The sequence below is a fragment of the Cupressus sempervirens genome, chromosome 10 (assembly GCF_028749045.1).
Source record: "Cupressus sempervirens isolate cs-2001-9-10 chromosome 10, ASM2874904v1, whole genome shotgun sequence".
Classification (NCBI taxonomy): Eukaryota; Viridiplantae; Streptophyta; class Pinopsida; order Cupressales; family Cupressaceae; genus Cupressus; species Cupressus sempervirens.
This window is the reverse complement of record NC_143127.1, coordinates 193,831,486-193,854,416: the sequence shown is the minus strand read 5'-3', so window position 1 is coordinate 193,854,416 and position 22,931 is coordinate 193,831,486. Positions and strand designations below refer to the sequence as shown.

The following is a 22,931-nucleotide window of genomic DNA, read 5'->3' as shown; positions in this document are numbered from 1 at the left end:
CCCAGGAAGAAGGAAACTATAGGCTCACCTTGGCCACCCCTACTCATATGCTAATTTGTGGCTATTAATCATGTGACACAGAAGAAATTGTAGCTGATTTATGTTAGTTGCAGCAAGGGTTGACCTCAAAGTATGTGATTTTCACACGACTTGATTCTATTCTACGAGTTCCTTTACTTTTACTAGTGCCCCTTTCTTTCATGACTAAACAAGGCTGAAATGATTTTAAATTAGTCTTTGTCATTTAATCTACCTTTATTTAATGTAATATATCCAATAGTCAAGTGGTTGAATTTTATCTTTTTGAGATGATTGTAAAAGTGAGAACAACAATGCTTCTTATATGTGGTCTTTATCCCGAAGTTGGATTGCCACAAGACTTGGCAGTGCTGCTGGGGGTTTTATGTTTGTGACGTGTATAGGTTTTGACATCTATCTATGGGATAAGATCATAGCTTATATTGTACTAAAGCATACCTAACTATAATTATTTACTTCTAAGTTACTTCCACCATCCACGTAGAGCAAATTGGAGAATGATGGAGTAAAACATATATATTAAATGAATGATTTGATGATAACTCAATTATAACTAATCTAATGGTTACAATTCTTTCAAGGATAACATGACCCAGTTCGTGTATTTGAGTTTGTCAGTAAGAAACTACAATACAGGTAGGGCAAAGGTCTACTGAAAGGTTTATATGCTGCCGCTAGGTTGTCTATTTACGCAATGCATAGCATCATCACAGAAATAGATCTTGAAGGTGCTTAAAAGAAGACAAAATGGATTCCAAGAGAAATAAACCAGTTGTCCCTTAACCAATGAGTAAGGGTATTTATGGCAATTCGACTATAAGATCCTTCAGCATGGCTGTTAAAAATAACTAGCATAGCATAAGACTTAATTACTATCCACTTGCTACCCTTGCCAAGGTTGGCATTACAAAGAAGAAGCCATGATTACAATATTGATCTATCCAAGTTGTGCTACCCATCCTAATCTTACCTGCAAGCTAACAACAACTGGGTACTTTCTGTACAGCATATAACACTATTTGTGGGTTGTCTTATGCTTAGAGTACTATTTATATATTCCTTGTATGGTGACCATGGTGAATCAAAACAAATTTCTCAGCTAATTAGTAACAAATTTCAAGTGATTTCAAAGTCTTTGCTTCCCACAAAACATGATATATAGCAGCAAGTATATCATAGTGTTTTTAAACCAAATGTTAAAAATGATTTACCCAACCTTAAGCAAAGATGCCCGATTAAAAGAAGGAGATGGAACCTCAATATCTGTCCAAGCTCAACCTGGTGGCAGCACTATCTCCCTTCTTAATCTGGCACTAGCTTCCTCCAAAGCCTACCTCTTATCTCTCGCCCCACCCCCAGCCCACTGATTGAAGTTTTCACTTCTTTATAAAGAGGGTCAAGGGTCCAGGAAAGCTGGGGTTTCCTTTTGATTAAATCTGCAACAAAAAATGAGCCCTCCGCCCAGTAGCCATGCCTCTCAAAGAATGGTTTCCCTCTCCCACTATGCTTAGCACCATTTCCATTAACTGCAGCTTGTCTCCCAGCCACAAGAAGGGCAGATGCAGAGTAAATGAATTTTTCAGCAAGCTCCTACTCCTTCCTGTCTGTTCACATTGTTTTGTTTATTTATTGGCTTTTCTTTTGTTTCATGAAATAATTTGCCTCTTTATTTCTTATACATCTTCACTATGTTTATAATGCTTTTGTAAATACACATATATTTTATTATTTATTTATTTTTGTCTTATTTTATATATGATTTAATGCATATGTCATGCCCCCATATTTATAAGATTTTATAATAAATAAATTAATAATAGAATAAATAATAAATAATATTAATATTAATACGATTTATTATTAATATAATAAGAAACTAACAATACATATATTGATCAATATAATCAATATGATAAATTTATTATGATAATTATAAATAAGGATATGAAACAAGTATTTAATAAATAGTAATAATTAATAAATATAATTATAAACGTATTATTATTATAATATCATATTCATAAGATTATCTTAGAATATATTATATTAATATATTTATTAAGACGAAGATAGTTAAAAATATGTTATTAAAGTAAGTGAAACAAATAAATGAATAAAATAAACTACATTAAATTATACTAAAACCAAAACTAAAACGACTCAATGGGTAGTTGTGATCATTACCTATTACACGCACATATAAATGCCCATCGAAGACGGATAAGGTAAGGGGGGGAATATGGAATGGACAGGGAGGACTTATAGATTTCATACACTAAACATAGCAAGGAAGGTAACAATTGGAAGTCGTCTCCAGGAGGGAACACAGACATAGAGTCACCATTAGCAAAGATTCGACATCCTCAAGTTTCAGCAGCAAACCCTAGTTGCAGAAAGTAAGGTATTCGAAGAACACGCACTCATATTGCTTACTCGGGCAAACACCATTAGAACATTGGCATCATTGATACATTACAGTATTTGCTGAGTATCCAATTATACAGAACAAGGGACAAATTATCAGGCGTGGGTTTATGAGGAAAGAGGCCCATGAGATAGCATCGATCTGAACTCATGAAGGAGACACAGACTCCAGCAGTGACACTGTAGATGCATTGTCAAAAGGGCTGTATATTGCAGAAGAGATCATAAAACACTTGACTATAGACAAAAATCGACTACATTATTTGGGAGGAGGATTGAGAGGGAAGAGGTACTAATAAATAGACTACTATATCTCCAACGTAGAGACCACCAAAGGAAAATCCTGCACAAACCGTGGTTTGAATTAAATAATATGCTTGCAGTCTTAATTCCTAGCATTAATCGGAAGTTTCAACCAAACTGGACTAATAGTAAAAATGACAATAGAAGGTAGAGTAATCATTCACAAACCATCATTGAGCATGAGGAACAAATATTCTTCTGAGCAATACAAACAATTCCAACGAACAGAGGCACAGTTCGATAATTTAGATATATAACATCATCCATCTAGTGACATGGGCAACAACAATCTATTGACGTGGGGAAGCACCCCAACTTTGAAGACTTGTAGCCATCACTCCAACATACAAAAAGCATAGAATGAAGGTTTGATATCTGAACAACGAACAAGGAATGCAATGACTTTGAAAATAGTAGACAAGGCATCGAGGAAGGAGACAAGGAATACTTTGAGACATTACATGTAGGTTTAAGCAGCCTCAACAAATATAAAGGGAGGACATTGAACAAGAAGTCTTAGTGCACTGGAACAAGTTGGTAATGATTACATCAACATCACAGAGGAGAATGAATGGACAGTCAGACAAGGGAACACATACAGGTAATATTGTGTCAACTAGAAACCAACGTGAATTACAAAAGTATATTCATATATAAAATAAAACTATTTTATCAAATAGAGAGAACCTAATTCATAATTATAATCAAAGCTGGAATGACTTAAATCTCTTGCAACTAATCTTGCAAGCTAATTGTCCCTATTCCAAACATCTAGGTGAAGAGGGGACATTACAGTGGTATCAGAGCTTGATCTTGCCATCCTGTAGGGTGAATCTTAAAATCAACATATGAGAACAAAGAATCATCAGTAAAGGTGAAGTATGTGAAAAGATTGTGGATACTTGGTGATAGATATATGATTGAATTATACAAAACATTATGGCAGAATTATGGATAACTTTTTAACAAACTTGTGGAAGAAGTGGTGAACACTAGCCCTTTGGCAAATAATAATATGAGGACCATCAACACATTACTCATTCAGGATTGATCGTCATCTAAACAAATAACACTCATCTCAGATCAAAACAGACATGACATGTTCTTGTCATCATGCAGGAAAGGAAGAAAATCAATAGAAATGAGTGGTATGGTGAAGGATTCAAATAAGAGGAATAGTTAATTCAACAATGTTCTGATGGAACTCAAAAGGACACAACAAGAATATCAATCAAATATATATAAGACCAATCATAGATTTAGTGATCTCTTACAATTAATGATAAATTCTTGCAGAATATTGAATTTGTTAAGATCGAGAGGAAGAAGAAATAGACTACTCCAAGTAGCCACCAATAAGAGGAAAATAAAGCATAATAATTCCTAGAAGGAATTAAGGCAGAGAACTAACCTTTCTGAATGACTTCACAAGATATTCTATAATTGAATACTCTTAACGAAGTGAGGCAAGGAATTGAGTATCTCTAAAGGATAGTACATACTGTTAAGGAAAATCATATGCATATGTAAGGATGGATTCAACCAGAGTGGGTATCCATAAGGCCTAGGACGAGGAAGAAATCCTTCCTAGGAATCATGGATATATCAAGATTGATTATCCATAAGATCTTAAAGAGAAGCATTGTGAGAAGATGGTGCTTAGTGGAGAGCTGTTCTATTAATTAGAGCCCCAAGAAGCACTCCCCCAAGAGCTAAGCATTTGATCACAACTTCTCCTTGAGAAGGGCTTAAATTGGGAATTAGGATTTTATAAAGTAAATGACTTACAAGATTAAATAATGTTCTTGTCATGATTTTGGAGTACTAAGATATGATGTAGGTTTATTTGTCAAGGAGTTAGCCACCACCAACTCCGGTAGCATGAAAATGATAATTAGAGGAAGGAATCTACCAAAGATTTTTAACATGTGTATGCATCATGTCTTCATGCATCAATGTGTATATTTTGTGTCTACATTGTGTCTTCATACATTGATTATATATATTTTGTGCATGTATGTTTTCATATATCCTAGTATTTGTTACTTACCGAGTACCACGAATTAGGGACATTCTCAATGGATGTCAAAAGTAAGGACATTCTTAAGGAGTATCAAGCATCATGAACATTCTTAGCAACTCTTAAAGGACATTCTTTTAAGATTAGATCACTAGGTGTATTGAAGTTAAGAGGACATTCTAATGAATATTGTGATTTTCAGAAATGAATTAAGACAAGACTCTACATCTTTGAAGGTTTACTCACCCAGAAAGAAAGTAACACTTAGCAAGAGGAGAATCACAAGTGTTCTACTACATCTAGATAAGTTCCTTCTTTAAATTTATTCTTAATAATTTAAATCTAATCTTGTAATATTAAAATTATATTTATAACAATCTAATCCCAAGTTGGAATTGTTTTTGCAGGACTATAGTGAGGTGCATCAACCATAAAAAAATCACGAGGAGAAAATATTACATTGCTTGAGGACAAGCAATTTTGGGAAGGGCAGACTGTCATGTCCCCATATTTATAAGATTTTATAATAAATAAATTAATAATAGAATAAATAATAAATAATAATATTAATATAATAAGAAACTGATAATACATATATTGATCAATACAATCAATATAATAAATTTATTATGATAATTATAAATAAGGATGCAAAACAAGTATTTAATAAATAGTAATAATTAATAAATATACTTATAAACATATTATTATTATAATATCATATTCATAAAATCATCTTAGAATATATTATATTAATATATTTATTAATACGAAGATAGTTAAAAATATGTTATTAAAGTAAGTGAAAGAAACAAATAAATAAAATAAACTACATTAAATTATACTAAAAACCAAACTAAAACGACTCAATGGATAGTCGTGACAATTACCTATTACACACACATATAAATGGCCATCGAAGATAGATAAGGTAAGGGGGTGAATATGGAATGGATAGGGAGGACTTACATATTTCATATACAAAACATAGCAAGGAAGGTAACAATTGGAAGTCGTCTCCAGGAGGGAACATAGACACAGTCACCATCAACAAAGATCCTTAGGTTTCAGTGGCAAACCCTAGTTGCAGAAAGCAAGGTATTCGAAGAACACGCACTCATATTGCTTACCCGAGAAAACACCATTAGAACATTGGCATCATTGATACATTACAATATTTGCTAAGTATCCAATTATATGGAACAAGGGACAAATTATCAGGTGTGGGTTTATGAGGAAAGAGGCCCGTGAGATAGCATCGATTTGCCCTCATGAAGGAGACAGACTCCAATAGTGACATTGTAGATGCATTGTCACAAGGGCTATATATTGCAGAAGAGATCATAAAACATTTGACTATAGACAAAAATCGACTACCTTATTTAAGAGGAGGATTGAGAGGGAAGAGGTAACAAAAATAAACTACTTTATCTCCAACGTAGAGACCACCAAAGAAAAATCCTGCACACTGTGGTTTGAATCAAATAATATGCTTGCAATCTTAATTCCCAGCATTAACCAGAAGCTTCAACCAAACTGGACTAATAGTAAAAATGACAACAGAAGGTAGAGTAATCAGTCACAAACCATCACTGAGCATGAGGAACACATATTCTTCTGAGCAATACAGACAATTCCAACGAACAGAGGCACAGTTCGATAATTCGGATATATTACATCATCCATCTAGTGACATGGGCAACAACAATCTATTGACGTGGGGAAGCAACCCAACTTTGAAGACTCCTAGCCGTCACTCCAACATACAAAAAACATAGAATGAAGGTTTGATATCCGAACAATGAACAAGGAATGCAATGACTTTGAAAATAGTAGACAAGGCATCGAGGAAGGAGATAAAGAATACTTTGAGACATTACATGTAGGTTTAAGCAGCCTCAACAAATATAAAGGGAGGACATTGAACAAGAAGTCTTAGCGCATAGGAACAAACTGGTAATGATTACATTAGCATCATAGAGGAGAATGAATGGGTAGTCAGACAAGGGAACACATATAAGTAATATTGTGTCAACCAGAAACCAACGTGAATTACAAGAGTATATTCATATCTAAAATATAACTGTTTTATCAAATAGAGAGAACCTAATTCATAATAATAATCAAAGCTGGAATGACTTAAATCTCTTGCAACTAACCTTGCAAGCTAATTGTCCCTATTCCGAACATCTAGGCAAAGAGGGGACATTACAGAATAGAATTTATTGTCGACTAATATTTTATATATATATATAATTTTATTTTTTTAATCTATTCTTTAATAAGCTTATGATTGTGTAAAGTCCCTTGTTGGAAACGTCCTCAATTTTCTCTAAAACTCCCCAATAGTGTTTGGATTTGTAATTTGGAATTATTTAAGAGTATATTTGTTAGAGTGGGGTTGCTGTTGCACCAAAAGACCGATCTGTTAGTGCTCGATACAATCACTCAAGTTATAGTACATGGAAGACAATTAAACCCTTGTCACAAATTCTGAGGGGAGCACTGAACATTTTGCCAACAATATCCCCCTCAGTGTTACCCGCAGGTCAAAGGATTCAAACCTGTGACCAAGCTATGACACCACTTGTTAGAGTGGGGTTGTTGTTGCACCAAAAGACCAATCTATTAGTGTTTGACACAATTACTCAACTTATAGTACACAGGAGGCAATTATGCCCTTGTCACGAATCTCGAGGGGAGCGCTGAACATTTTGGCCAACTAAATTATGATCTTGGGACTAGCCTGATTTTTCTGATGTATTTAGTTATTCCTTACAATCAATGGTTCTCTCTTTGTTCTTGGATTGATGTGCCTCTCATTAGCAATTTATTGGTTAGACTTTAATTGGTTTCTTAATCATCTTAATATTTGATATCTAATAGTAATTCCCAATATCATATCTTTCAATAGAGTATATTAATCACTTTTGATACTCAAAGTGGCTTATTAATTGGATTTTGTAGTCTTTCAGCATTGATGTCGGTATCAACAAGATTATTAACCCAGTTCCAACTCAATCCCAAGAGTCTTCATCGATACTCGAATAATATGTTGATTTAACCATTATTGGAATATACATTTATTGACTTATATGGTCACTACACCTTCTATATTATCACTTTTTGTTGTGGGATGTAGCTATTAACATATAGTATAACAAGGTGTCTTCATATGTACATTGGTTAAGTACAATTGCTACATAATTATAGGAAGAAATTACTGAACCCTTAAACATCAGTCTTTGTTATTATTATTGGTGATCAATCCTTTGAAACAAATAACAATATGGTATATTGATTACTACTTAAGATGTTTTCCTTGAGAAACAATGTTTTTGTCATTGATGCTTGATAAATAATATTTTCCTCTTATAATCATTCTTTCCTTATTGATTTGGAAGGATGAACTGATTGCTTCTCTTGTTATTTCATCATATGAGTCTGCTAATTGATAAAGATAATAAATGAAGAATATATAATTTCCTTAGCCCACATTTTCCATGTCCTTTTATATTGCTTAGAGACTAAGATATGTGAACGCTCCTCATAATCATCAATATAGAAAGGGTTGGAGGTTGTTGCTATTAAATGAACGATATAAATTTCTAGGACATTTACCATCTTCTGATTTGGAGTCTCAAACTCTTTGTCTAAGACTTCTATGGTTTACTGATTATTGGTGCACATCTAATGGTATCATGTTCACAATATGTGCTGATATTTTCTTATATTACTGCTAAAGTCCTCATCTGAATTGGCTCCCTGATGTGATTCAATTCCCTTCATATATCCTACGAAGGATGAGACACATCACCTCTCTATACTCACCTCTTTTAACAATGGTAACTAATTGTACTCCTTCAATATTAGCCTTGGAGATTATTGATGTCTGCAAATCGCTAATAGCAGATGCTTTTGTAATGTAGCATCCTTCTTTACGAACATTGATTATTAACTTCACTTGTTTGCCTCTAATCTCATCATCAGTTCAAAGGTAACTGATTCTTAAGCGTAATAGTTTTATTATTATTAATATTTTTTATATTAATATTGGTAGTCGCTTAATCCATGTAGTTGCTTGTTTTCCTGATTATAATACCTTGCATTGATATGATTTCTGATACTAAGTGATAGCCTAAGGATTGTCTTTGCCTGCGGAAGAGATCCCTGGATCTTAATCGTATGACTGGTTTTTACTTGTCCTTACTGGATGACTCATTAATATGCTCCGGTTGACCTGCAAACTTAGAGATTACAGATAGGAATCTTTAGTTTACTTTCCCTGCTGGAGAATACATTATTGATCCATCTTGGTGTCATTTATTCTGTTTGATCAAAAAATAATTTTTGTATTGTTACGACTGCCATGTCAGCATCTCGAGGACTCCCTTTGCTACAATGGTGCTGAGCTAAGTCGTTGCCAGTGAGTTTTCTTCATGTCGACGAGTTCAATGACTTGTTATTATATCATATTTTATACTATGTTAATAATAATAACTTTATTATTATTTCTTTTATATTTGAAGAATTATTCAATATTTATATTGATACATTAAATTTTTTTTTTTTTTGTAATACAATTATATTATTCATTATCTATTTCTATATTTAAATATTATTTTCCATCATTATTATTTATTTATTAAATAACATTTTTTATTAAATCTTATTTCAGTGGGGACATCACAGATTCGATGCTTCCAATTCAAGAGATCAAGTTTATAATAACCCCTAACAGAATATGAAACAATTAAATGGTCGCAATTGAATTGATAATGAAATTCCTACGAAAAGATTATTCTTAAGTGGGTGCCAAGGTGTGAATGTTAAATTTTTATTTTGACAATCTATCTCATCATGGGATCACAAAATCCAATTCACCTTGCACTACCTGCAACCAACTGCCATTCTCAACAACTCCACAAGATCATCACTTTCGGTTAGACATAACATAAAACCCTTTTATTTGGCCACAGCATTTTCTACTGTATTTTCAGATGTATAATAGATCCCTTTAATGAAGTGATCCTCTGCATATTTTCAAATCAATATCTATAGTTTGATCTGTTAGCATCCTTTGTATTCCGGTTCATAAATTGAGAGATTTTGTTCATGTATGCTTTTAATCATTGAAACATAATTAAAGCACGAAAAGTAAATTAAAGTTATATGCAAAATTTAAACCATGTGCATGTCGACTCAATGAGTAAAAATATATTGCATATATATTATACAAACCTATAAAAGAGGATGTGGTGAGTGAGTTAAAGAACTAGATTGGATAAATTGACATTATTAAGTAAAAGTATAACCAACTTTCGCTTGCAGACTGTGAAATTGAAATTAAACAGAAATCTTCTTACATGTTATATCCACCTTCAGCTAAATCCAATCGAGGTGCTTCAAATGCTTCAGTCAGAAACAGTCTTGCACCTACTGCATTTACATTTGGATAAACATAGCTCATTTTGGTACGGGCAGATGACAGAAACATAAAGATTGAATGCCCCAGTCCTGCCAATTTGGTTGAGATAACTAGGTCATAATACCTGTTCTGAAGAAAAAGATGTGGAATTATGTAAAGAATAGTCAAGAAAACTGGATGATTACACCATGCAATCTTAAATACCTGTTATGTTTAGGAATCCAAATTACAAAAAGAAAAGGAAAAAATAACTACGTATACACATGCAATTTTTTTTTCAAATACATACATATTAAATATTATAAAAATCAATCACTAATTGAATGCTGACAAACTACTCTGCTGATGTAGATAGTAACCAAATCATCTCAGCATTTTATACTTAATCAGAGCTTTATCCTTCTATACCAATTAAATTTTACGATTTCATCAAGGTACAATAGATCATACAAGGAATGTGGCCAACTAATCCAATCAAAGCCAGAATACCAATTCATTAAGCAACAGCTATTCTTCTAAAGACTTTTCAGTTATAATAGCTAATATTCTCCATCCATTGACCAAGACACAGCCATCACAAGCTTACAATGTGGATGACTTCTCTACTCAAAAAGTTTTCCTATACAAAATAGAGTGCAATGAAATCAACTACTAGTTAAAGACATCAGATTTCAACCACAAGTTAACAATTTGCTGAGTCATTGAGTACCCACAAGTATTTTTGGCGGAGTTTTTGCAGGAAAAGCTTGCCAAAATGCTGTGGTGGATTCCAAGCAAGTTTCAAGAAAGAATGTTGCAAGCTTCTGGTGAGTATTCAACAAGTCTTTGTAAAACTCACCATCTGCAGGAATGTGAGCTGCAGGAATATGAGGTGGATGCAAGAAAAACACAGGTTTTTGGTTTTATAAACCCTATGCACCCAAGGTGAAGAAGCACACGGCATTTTTTAGTGAATTGGAGGGATTTTACAGTTGATACAAAGGTCTGTGTGGTCTCAAAAGCCTTTATTTGGGTTTTAGTGGTGGAGATTCTGCTATTTGTCTCAGCCCTATATTCCAATTGCAGCAGGACTCATCCCTCGAGCCCACCAGGAGCACTAGTATTGAACCCCTGCCAATCTCATTCATAGTCTCAGTTGGCCATGAATCTTACCTAATAGATGAAGTAGTGTTACTGAACTTGCCATAAAATTGACAAGTCTAATGAATCATAGATCAAATTGGCTTAAATGATGCCTACCCACCCAAAAAAAAAATGTTACTCTCCTATCTGATAAAATAAATACTTGAAATAGTGAAAGGAATTAATATTACATACCAGATACAAGAGTAAAAGCATAGTTTAAAAAATCAGACAGCAATGACTCGGCTTGCCCAAAAAAATTCAAAACTCTAGGAAAAAATCGGCAATAACAGGACAAATTTATCGAAGAATTAAAAATATATAATTTTGTAAAATATTCATAAAAGGTACATATGAACTAAATTTGTAGAGTATATACTGATTTCCATCATATATAAAATCAAAGTTTGAGTTAAATACATACTATAGACTAGAAAACAATTGCAACATCTGAATAAATTTGACTTCAATTAATATTGTAGACCACAAATAAACTACAACCTCTGAGTAAATATTAAGTTCATTTTTTGGTATCAATGAAAAACAAAATCATAAATTTTGTCTACGACTAAACCTTAAGAAAGACTGTCTGGGAGGGTGGTATTGAAGTAGCTGCAGCATCCTCAATAGGTGCCTCTGTTGATGTACCAACTTTACCATCCTGCTCCTCACTACAAATGTTCTGGTCGCGACAAGAGCTATCATTTGTACCTCCAATAGTTGTGTCTATCATTCTTTGTTATCTCTCTTGTGTTGTAGTTGTCTTGCTCATAAGTTTGTGGTTGCAGAACTTTTTTGCTGGTCTGTTCATTCTTTCCCTGATACTTGCAAAAATTGTTTTGGACAAGTTTATCAGTATATATAACGACAATGTTCTTGATTGGGTCTTCTTTGCTCAGCATTCAGTTTTGTTTTATGCTTCTTCTTGGCAGGACAACATGCTTGATTCGAGCTCTTAACTCGTATTTGCAATTATTTATGATGCATTTGTGGTTTTATCGTTGTATAATTGTTGCCTTTGTTGCTTTGTCGATGGATTAGTTGTGCAACCATTGCCAACTAACATGTTATCATGTCCACTCTCTTTAGTGTATAGTCCTTGACATAAATGATTCTGATTTTTTTGAAGATGTAGCGACTCTCCTTCGTTTTCGCCACCATCCATGCCATTCATGGTAGGAATTCAAGCATCATTAGTTACATAGTAATCCTGTGGCCTTCATGTTTGGTTGAATATGAAACAACAAGTGTAACTGCCGTTGACTCTTAGTAGAGCATCAGGTTGTGTTTAGCAAGTGTCAAAGATTGTGCATAATGATTGACGCAATTTGGTACTATATTGCTATGTCAAGCGATTGATACATTTTTCTTGATCATGGTGACTCTATTTTGTACACAAGATTGTGAAAGGTAGAATATTGCTCAGCAGTATGTTGTCGGGAAATTCAGGTAGTTAAATAGTTGGTATAACCAAGGGAGTTTCACAGGTGCAATAGTTCGGGGAGTTTCATAGGTGCAATAGTTCGCCTTGTATCTCATCGGGCATTATATGTATGAACTCTATTCATAGAATGGATATGGAAAAAGTGGAGACACTATTGTACATGGTGATCAATGGATAAAATATTGTTGAGTTCTCTCTATATCCTATGTTGAGTACCTTTCTTTTCTGTCTGTATGCAATAAGTTCATGTTACCCCACAAGTGTAAACACATGGCGCCATTGCCCACCGAATCTAGAAACTGACAGGTAATAGAATACGGAGGATAAATGGGGCAACCTATTAACGAGAATATCAAAACCAACAAAATGGAGTTACAGAGCTTTTCGAAGGAGAACATGCCTTAATCATAGACTTCCACATTTTGTTTCGGGCTGCCGTTGAGACTTGTATGAAGGGAGGTTGCACGGGAAGAAGTTGTAAGGGATACCGTGTGGGGCATGTTGAATGTAAGGCCCACTGCATAGGCTATTGCACCAGCTACCCCAATTGTTAGCACAAGCATCCCTCACTCAAAGGAACTGAAGAGAGGAAATTCTACGAGAACAATGCTGACAGGAAATCTTGCAAACATTTGCCGAAAATAACCATCAGGAGGAAGAAGAAAGAGATGGAAATTGGTGAATGACCAATCCATAAACTTTAAACCTTTGAGAAGGGAGAATAAAAAGGACACTGTAAACTTGTAATGACAAGGTCACACAGTTGAGCCATGTATAGAAACATGAATAATTTTTTTATTTAAACATGATGTTTTGTTTGTTAGAGAATCAATGCCAAATTTATTGAATAAAAATAGGAATAAGAAGGAAAAATCAGATGACTTGGAAGCCACACATGAAGCTCTAATCCTTGCACAAGTAGAACACTGACAAAGGTTAAGGCAACTCATTGAGGGACAACCAGCCAAAGGGTTTCCTAAAGGAGACCGTAGAGGTGTCACAGTAGATGACCACAGGGGTGTTACGAGAGTTGCAGCAATCGAAGGGGAATGCTATTATTCGCCAGAGCACCAGTAGTTAAGAAATAGCGAAAATTAGTTAAGGAAACACGACAAAGGCTAAATTTGACTGGGGAAACACGAGAATAGTTTATAGACCTATCTTGCACACCATAGGTGGAGGAAACTTGAAGCGGGAGTGAAGAGAGAACCAACGCGGCTGTAAGCGTCCAAGTGGCATGAGTGCGAGGTAACCAAGACATTATTTGATCCTCGCACGTCGAACAAGGGAATACAATCTGGTAGCTTAAACTTTGTATCCAAACCCAACACACCTTAGTGCAATATAAGCAACATGGGTGTGTAGACATAGACCACAGAAGTGGAAGTTATGGCCTCAAACAAGCAGAAACTGCCCAAGTTCATGGGTCAGGCAAAGGAGGATCCTGTCTGCCATTGCCAAAATTGAGAGACTATTTGGATGATTAATGGAGTTACTGATCAGGATGAGTGGATCATCCAATTTCCTTGTCATTTTCCCTTGTTGGATTTACTTTCATTGACTTTAATTTCCCTATTTTTTAGGTTCTATGGATAACTTCAAATATATTCTTAAAAATGTGTTTACTTCAAAGGTGTGCAAACTCTTGAATAATATATGTATCTGCTTAACAAATAATAATCTCATATACAAGGAAGAAGTATATTTAATATTAGAAATCCTCTCCTAATAATATGACAACTTGTATTATGTTACCCACTCTTACTTTCCCCCTTTACCTCCAAATATTTGCCTAGGCACTCCTCTCTTACTATTGATAAATTCACCCCCTACTACTCTATTGTCAAATCAAAGCTTATGAACTTTTATTAATATCTATTTGGTTGTTTAGTCCTCCTTATACACCTAGTACTTTGTTATATACTTCCCACATTTAATATTCATTCTTGTAGGTCTCCTTAATTCTTGGCGGGCTTTTAGTGCTTATGGGTTATTTACTTTATATTATATCCCCCCTTGATGATATGCTAACCCCTTATCACTTTTCATTGCCTCTTTTTATTACTTAATTCTCCCTTTCAGTTTGCACGACTCCTAAGTAAATCACCTACATAACAAGGTGGGGCCTGTTGTACTTTCCACCTTAATTGATGGACAATGCTCAGTGGGTTAGTCTCTGACACATGTCCTTGGAACTCCCTCCCTCTGAACTATCTTTCTTTGTTTTTTCCATTTCCGTCCTTTCTCAAATCACCCATGTTTATTCGCCTACCTCTTCCATGCCACTTATGGGTTTGGCCACATATTATATACATGGCAGACAGTCCCTACAAACCGCCACCTTGTCTTGTGTGGGCCCTTTGATCAAAGGTGGGGTAATTTGATTCCAATTGCGTATTAGTTTAATTATTATAATCATACTAGTATTTAGTTAGGGGTAATAAAAAATGGATATGAGATTTAATTGTTGATATTATTTAGTTAAGTAGATTATCAATAGTATTATTATTGAATAAAGAATAATAAGATATTAAATATAATAGAATTGCATAATGACTTATTAATATATTAAATGGATTATAATTTTATGTGATTATTGACTCAATATTATTTAATGATTCTAATATATTTGACTGGTATAAATAGTTGTCATTTATATATTAACATTTAAGAGCAGAGTAACGAGAATCGCGTGAATCGCCGATTCAGCGATCAGATTCATGTACACCGATTTTTTTGGTGTCGGAAATCGTGATCGGCGATTTCATCAGGTGAATTGCCTGAATCGCATGAATCGGCGATTCACTCAAAAAATCGCCAGAATCGCCATTAGAAATCGCCAAAAATCGGCTGGTAGCAGCAAGTATGTTTAGTTGGAAATAATAAAAAAATCACTTATATTTTTTGCTTTCTTTTTTACCTTTCCTCTTTGTTATAACCCTAAAGGGCCTTCTAATTGTTAAGTTTATATATGTTAAGTTTCAACTTCTATTTGATATGTTATAGTGTGTTTAAGTTATATTCAATAAAGGGTGCATGAAATAAGTCTTAAATTGTTAAAATCTCTACATTTAAAGGGTTTTTTCAAATTTGTCGATTCATTGCCGATTCACCGGCGATTCACCCCCGATTCACGATTCGATTCGGCCGTGCCGATTCCGATTCTCGTTACTTTGTTTAAGAGTGATGTGTGTTATAGTATTATAATATTATCATTTATAATAGTTGGATTTTATTTCAGGAGGGGTCATGACAGTCCATCCTTCCCGAAATTTCTAGTCCTCAAGCAATGACAATTTATACATATCTAATCATGTAGAGTCAATGTGTACAGTGATGCAAGAAAATACATGCATGATGTTTACTAATGCATGAAAACATAAGGAAAACACAAAGTAGACACATGAATGCATGAAGACACGAAGCAAACACATTGATGCATGAAAACATGAAGTGGACACAAGGTAGACATACGTTATATACTTATCCTATTTACAAAACTTTTTTATGCTTTTGATTATGAGTCATGCAACAACACGGTGAATATCAATACATGCACATATATAATTGTTAAAGAAAAAAGATTCATGATAAGGTAGTCCAAGTCAATCCCATACTAAGCCCAAGAGCAGAACTTAGACCCCCTTGGCCCCGATGGAAAATGTTAGGTATCCACACGAGGTGGTCTACTTAGCGGAATACTTGTTTCAATTTTTGTCTCGTATCTTCTCCAAAAGGCTCCCTTAGCATCTTTCCCTTAACTAATACTACAACAGAGTCTCCTAGTGGTACTCCCTTTTGTAGACTCTAGAGGAAAGCTTTTTGCATCAGGGTATATTAAGTTGTCTTTCCCTTAACTAGTACTACAATAGGGTGCCCAACCTGTTCTCCCTTTACCACAAGTAGTAAGGTGCTTTCTTAGTAGTTCTCCCTTAACTATTATTGTGATAGGGTGCCCTCACGATTCTCCCTTAATTGTAGACTCCATAGGAAAGGTATTTGCAATAGTGTGCCCTAGTTTTTCTCCCTTGATTGCATAGCAGTATGATGCCTTCACAATTGTTCTCCCTTAACTGCCTCTATAATAGGGTGCCCTAGCGATTCTCCCTTAATTGCATCTCTTTTAATTCAATTTATTTATTTCTTAAATACAATATGATCAGAATTAGGTTACATTAATAAGATATTAGTACATTACCAATAAAAATGGTTTGAATTACTGTTGTAACTTAGGATGAACTTCCTCAAAACTCCATTGGCTTTCTTCTTTGTTTTTTGATTCGATGTTGTTGAGATTCCCTTGATCATACTTCATTTTCTTCGATGGTGTTCCTTCTCTTTCTGTGTCAAGTACTTCTTCTGTTGTATGAACTTGACTTCTTTTCATGCACTAATGTCTTGGTTCCCATGATTCTTTACATTGAAAACTTCTCGTTGTTTTTGGGCTTTCTCATCTCGACATATATGTTGACATTCAAAGTTCTCGTTACAATAATTTTTATTTTTTTTGGAAATTCCTTTGTATGTCGTTCATCTCTACCATGAAATTGTTTTGTGTCGTTGTTCAAGGTTTCCAAATTTAGAGCTGATTCAAAAGCCTCTTCAAGATTTCCTAGCTTTAGAGCATTTACTAATCCCCTAAGCGGATCTTTTAACCCATCTATGACTAAATGTGTGAGTTGATCTTCATCTATTCTTGTTACTCATACTGAAATTCTTTGGAATTATAATTTTATGTGATTATTGACTCAATATTATTTAATGTTTCTAATATATTCGACTGGTATAAATAGTTGTCATTTATATATTAACATTTAAGAGTGATGTGTGTTACAGTATTATAATATTATCATTTATAATAATTGGATTTTATTTCAGGAGGGGTCATGACAGTCCATCCTTCCCGAAATTTCTAGTTCTCAAGCAATGACAATTTATACATATCTAATCATGTAGGGTCAATGTATATAGTGATGCAAGAAAATACATGCGTGATGTTTACTAATGCATGAAGACACAAGGAAAACACAAAATAGACACATGAATGCATGAAGACACGAAGCAAACACATTGATGCATGAAAACATGAAGTGGACACAAGGTAGACATACATTATATACTTATCCTATTTACAAAACTTTGTTATGCTTTTGATTATGAGTCATGCAACAACACGGTGAATATCAATACATGCACATATATAATTGTTAAAGAAAAAAAGAAAAAAGATTCATGATAAGGTAGTCCAAGTCAATCCCATACTAAGCCCAAGAGCAGAACTTAGACCCCCTTGGCCCCGATGGAAAGTGTTAGGTATCCACACAAGGTGGTCTACTTAGTGGAATGCTTGTTTCAATTTTTGTCTCGTATCTTCTCCAAAAGGCTCCCTTAGCATCTTTCCCTTAACTAATACTACAACAGAATCTCCTAGTGGTACTCCCTTTTGTAGACTCTAGAGGAAAGCTTTTTGCATTAGGGTATATTAAGTTGTCTTTCCCTTAACTAGTACTACAATAGGGTGCCCAACCTGTTCTCCTTTATCACAAGTAGTAAGGTGCTTTCTTAGCAGTTCTCCCTTAACTATTATTGTGATAGGGTGCCCTCATGATTCTCCCTTAATTTTAGACTCCACAAGAAAGGTATTTGCAATAGTGTGCCCTAGTCATTCTCCCTTGATTGCATAGCAGTAGGATGCCTTCACAACAGTTCTCCCTTAACTGCCTCTATAATAGGGTGCCCTAGCGATTCTCCCTTAATTGTCTTCTCTTTTAATTCAATTTATTTATTTCTTAAATACAATATGATCAGAATTAGGTTACATTAATAAGATATTAGTACATTACCAATAAAAATGGTTTGAATTATTGTTGTAACTTAGGATGAACTTCCTCAAAACTCCATTGGCTTTCTTCTTTGTTTTTTGATTCGATGTTGTTGAGATTCCCTTGATCATACTTCATTTTCTTTGATGATGTTCCTTACCTTTCTGTGTCAAGTACTTCTTCTATTGTATGAACTTGACTTCTTTTTATGCACTAATGTCTTGGTTCCCATGATTCTTTACATTGAAAACTTCTCGTTGTTTGTGGGCTTTCTCATCTCGACATATATGTCCACGTTCAAAGTTCTCGTTACAATAATTTTTATTTTTTTGGAAATTCCTTTGTATGTTGTTCATCTCTACCATGAAATTGTTTTGTGTGGTTGTTCAAGGTTTCCAATTTTAGAGCTGCTTCAAAAGCATCTTCAAGATTTCCTAGTTTTAGAGCATTTACTAATCCCCTAAGTGGATCTTTTAACCCATCTATGCCTAAATATGTGAGTTGATCTTCATCTATTCTTGTTACTCATACTGAAATTCTTTGGAATTCATTAGTATAACTTTCGAATGATCCTCATTGCTTGATATGTGCTACTCTTTTAAAATCTTCTTACAGATTCTTCCTATCGAATCTTTTGATCAATCTTTGCGTAAACTCCTCATAGGTGGTAATATTTTGGTGGCCTCAGGTGTGAGTCCCAAAGTACCACCATTCATGCGCCATGCCCCTTAGGTGTAAGATAGAAAACTGGACTGCATCTTCCTCCATCATGGGGCTAAAGGTGAGATAAGTGTTTAGAGTTTGCAACCAATCATATGCTATGATTTCCCCAGATCCATCAAAGTTTGGAATGTCAACTTTGTTTACTTGGTCCTTAAGGTCCTTGTTTGAATCCACTAATGCTCTTTTTTGTGGTCCATGTCTTTGGCCTTTACAAAATTCACTGAACGTTACGAGTTCTTTGATTTCAGGTTCTAGGCTAGCATACGCTCTAGCATTCTCTACTACACTATTTGTAGGCTTCTCTATTTCCTCCTCTTCTCTTGATGTCTCTATTCTATGTAGGAAAGGTGGATCAAGTATGCTACAAGATGGGTAGTCTTTATTATTGTCATTTTCTGAATGGTTGGAACTCACGTCTCTCCCAATAGAATTATTTTTAAGGTTTTCAATTGATTTTCCCATGTTTTGCAATGTTTTCAGTAGCACTTTGTTTGTGTGATTTGCTTGTTCCATAAATGATCTCATTTCGTTTGCTAATTGAGCATTCATTTTTCCTTCATTCCCCTTCTTTTGATTTGGCATGCACGCCCTTTACAGGATAGTAGGATTATGCTCTAATACCACTTGTAATGTTCTCTTGTTGGATTTGCTTCTATTCATTTCAATTTCCCAAGTTTTTAAGTTCTATGGATAACTTTGAATAGATTCCACACTTGAAAATATGTTTACTTCAAAGTTGTGCAAACTCTTGAATAATCTATGTATATGCTTAAAAGATGATAATCTCATATACAATGAATAAGTATATTTAATATTAGAAATCCTCTCCTATTGATATGACAACTTTTATTATGTTACCCACTCTTACTTTCCCCCTTTACCTCTCACTATTTGCCTAGACACTACTCTTTTTTATTGATAAATTCACACCCTACTACTCTATTACCAAGTCAAAGCTTATGAACTTTTATTAATATCTATTTGGTTGTTCGGTCCTCCTTGTACACTTAGTACTTTTTTATTTATTGTTACATCCCAATTTTTGACTCAATTTAAAAATGTTCATATAGTCGTTGAGGTTTCATGTAAAGTCATTTGATAGGAAAACTTTTTTATGATAATGTGAAATGGTAAGGTGGTTAATTGTTATAATTTTATTTGAAGATGAACATGTTAGTTAATCATTATGATGTTATTATAATGTTATCTTGAAATCTTGGAAAGTTGATTATTCATTATAAATTCATAGGAAGTGAAATGGTGGTTAGCCGCTATGATCATTTATGAATAATAACTTGTTATAGTAATTATATTGAGGAATTGGATATGAGGGCACCACTTATCACTGGGCAGATAGGTACGAGTCCTGAACCACCAAAGCTAAGGGTAAACGGCTAGGCAACCACAAGAGGACTTTGGATGACTATGATCTAACTACTCAGTTCATAACACTTATCACGAAAAACACTAAGCATTTAAATAATAATATAAATGTTACCTTTTCTATTGGAGATCATTATGAAGCCTCCTGTTATACTTCGTATATTGACGCTATGATATCATAACATCTATACTTGCACATACATGTGCATAAATCAATATAATGATACAAAAGAAATATATGATTAAATTTACACACATGTACGTATATGTGTACATAAAAATAGAGGTGGCAAAGATACCATGATGTCCACATATTCTATATCATGTGGAAGAAGAACCTTTATAATTATCTTTAGTATTTTGCTCATTATTTTTGAGCAATTGCCCATCTTTAATTGGGCTTTTATTTCTTTTAAATTTATCAACCAATGGAGTTACTCTTCTTGATTTGAAAGTCATTTCTTTTGACTGATAGCTGCCCATATTCCGCCACCTCAGTCTCTTTCTTATAACCGAGAGCGAGTGTCTTCAATTGCTTATTTATGATCTTGCCTAGACCATGCAAGCTCTCTCTTCTTTTCATTATTATCCGAGTGTTGTTTTTAACTCCGAAAAATATCATCCCATGGCAATAAGCTGAGTTCTCTCTTACTATCGAAGACGTTGGATAGTTCTGCACAGTAGTGGGCTTGGAAGATACTTAAGCTCTATTGAATACATTCCCAAAAATTCTAGATTAGCACCTCATAGTGTCTCGGCTATGGTTTCAAAAGGCTGATTTGGGTAGTGCATCACTTAGCGCAAGTTATGAATTTTATTTTTTTTGCTTGCATCACTGCCATTTATCTATACTTCTCATTGCTGGAACAGTTAGGCAACAATGGTCTTATTTCATTGCCATTTGAATGCTTTGTTTGTTGTTGATATTGCTATGCAAACTATGAGTTTCTACGAAGCCATGAATTGTTAATTGATGGAATTATTACTCAGCGCGAACATCATGCTTGATGCCATGCATGCAAACTTTGCTGATAATACTGTCATTTATAAGTTTTCTTTTTGAGAACAGAAGAATAATGTGTAAATGTAACCATTGGTATCATTGTGCATGAAATGCCCTATAAGAGAGCACCAAAATATCTTGTGCAAATTAATCAGCCCGAATCATACAAAGGTATTAATCAATATACCCCTGAGATGAGATCAGCTCATAATGCCATAACTTAAATATTAAATACAGGGTACTCAATCTGAAAACTGTTTTTTATTTGATCTTGGGATCTCCTAGGATGCACCCAAGACCGGAAGGGTCAAGCAAATAATGGGTGGGACGAGAAAAATCCCTGTAAGAACAAAGGAAAGTCAGAAATGAAAGTGATTAAATTATAAAACTGCATAAAGAAAACCGAACCAAGTTAGCTCTTGGAGGTCCAAGGTTTAGATCTTGTTCTCTAATCGAGCGGTGGGTTGATACTCTAAATACCAAGATGCTCAATGGCTGGATAGGGTGTCCCATGTCTATTTCTTAGTAGGGAGGGCCTTTCTTGGATGAGATTGTGTGGGGATATTTAAGGTTTTGCGGTTGGGAGGTTAAGCGCCTAACAATGCTTCTTCTCTCCACCAGATGCCAAGGCTTGCACAAGATAGAGATATGATTCTGTATTCAATATCTTTTGGTAACGGGTATTTTACTTTTATGATATTTGAAATTACAAGTTGAAGATATATTAGATTGATTAATATTGTTGAATCAGTTATTCCCTTAGATGAAATCAGCTTTTCCTCTTCAATGTAATTGGTAAATTGTTAGATTAGTTGACCTTCCAATTGAACATGAAATATATCTGTATGCTTGAGATAAGCCTACTTCATGGATGTTATAACTGTCCTTTGATGCGAATAATGAAAATGAATGTATCTTTTAACTATATGTTATTACCAGAATTAGCAATAGGAAAGAAAATGGATGATACAGTGGTATTTGATGCTCTAAACGGTATTGGTCATTATGATACAATGGTATTTGATGCCCTAAATGGTATTAGTCATTATGATACAGTGGTATTTGATGCCCTAAATGGTATTGGTCATTATGATATCATGGTATAACTGTTTGTGCCCTAAGTGGTATATATGGACTAAATTGGGTTTCGCAGATGCTTCCCTAGGTGGATTCCATTTTCAAAATTTAGAGTATGGAAAACTTAAATCCTCAAACTAGTT

The 22,931-nt window shown here is 34.3% G+C and overlaps 1 protein-coding gene across 1 annotated transcript in view; it reads right to left on the bottom strand.

Annotated features, from left to right (window-relative positions):
* PNSB1 (NDH-dependent cyclic electron flow 1) overlaps positions 1-22,931 on the bottom strand; it is a 173,152-nt gene that overhangs the window by 47,735 nt on the left and 102,486 nt on the right. Inside the window, exon 3 of the mRNA XM_089805282.1 lies at positions 10,153-10,343. Coding sequence (XP_089661408.1) covers positions 10,153-10,343 — 191 coding nt within the window. The remainder of the gene's footprint in view (positions 1-10,152; positions 10,344-22,931) is intronic.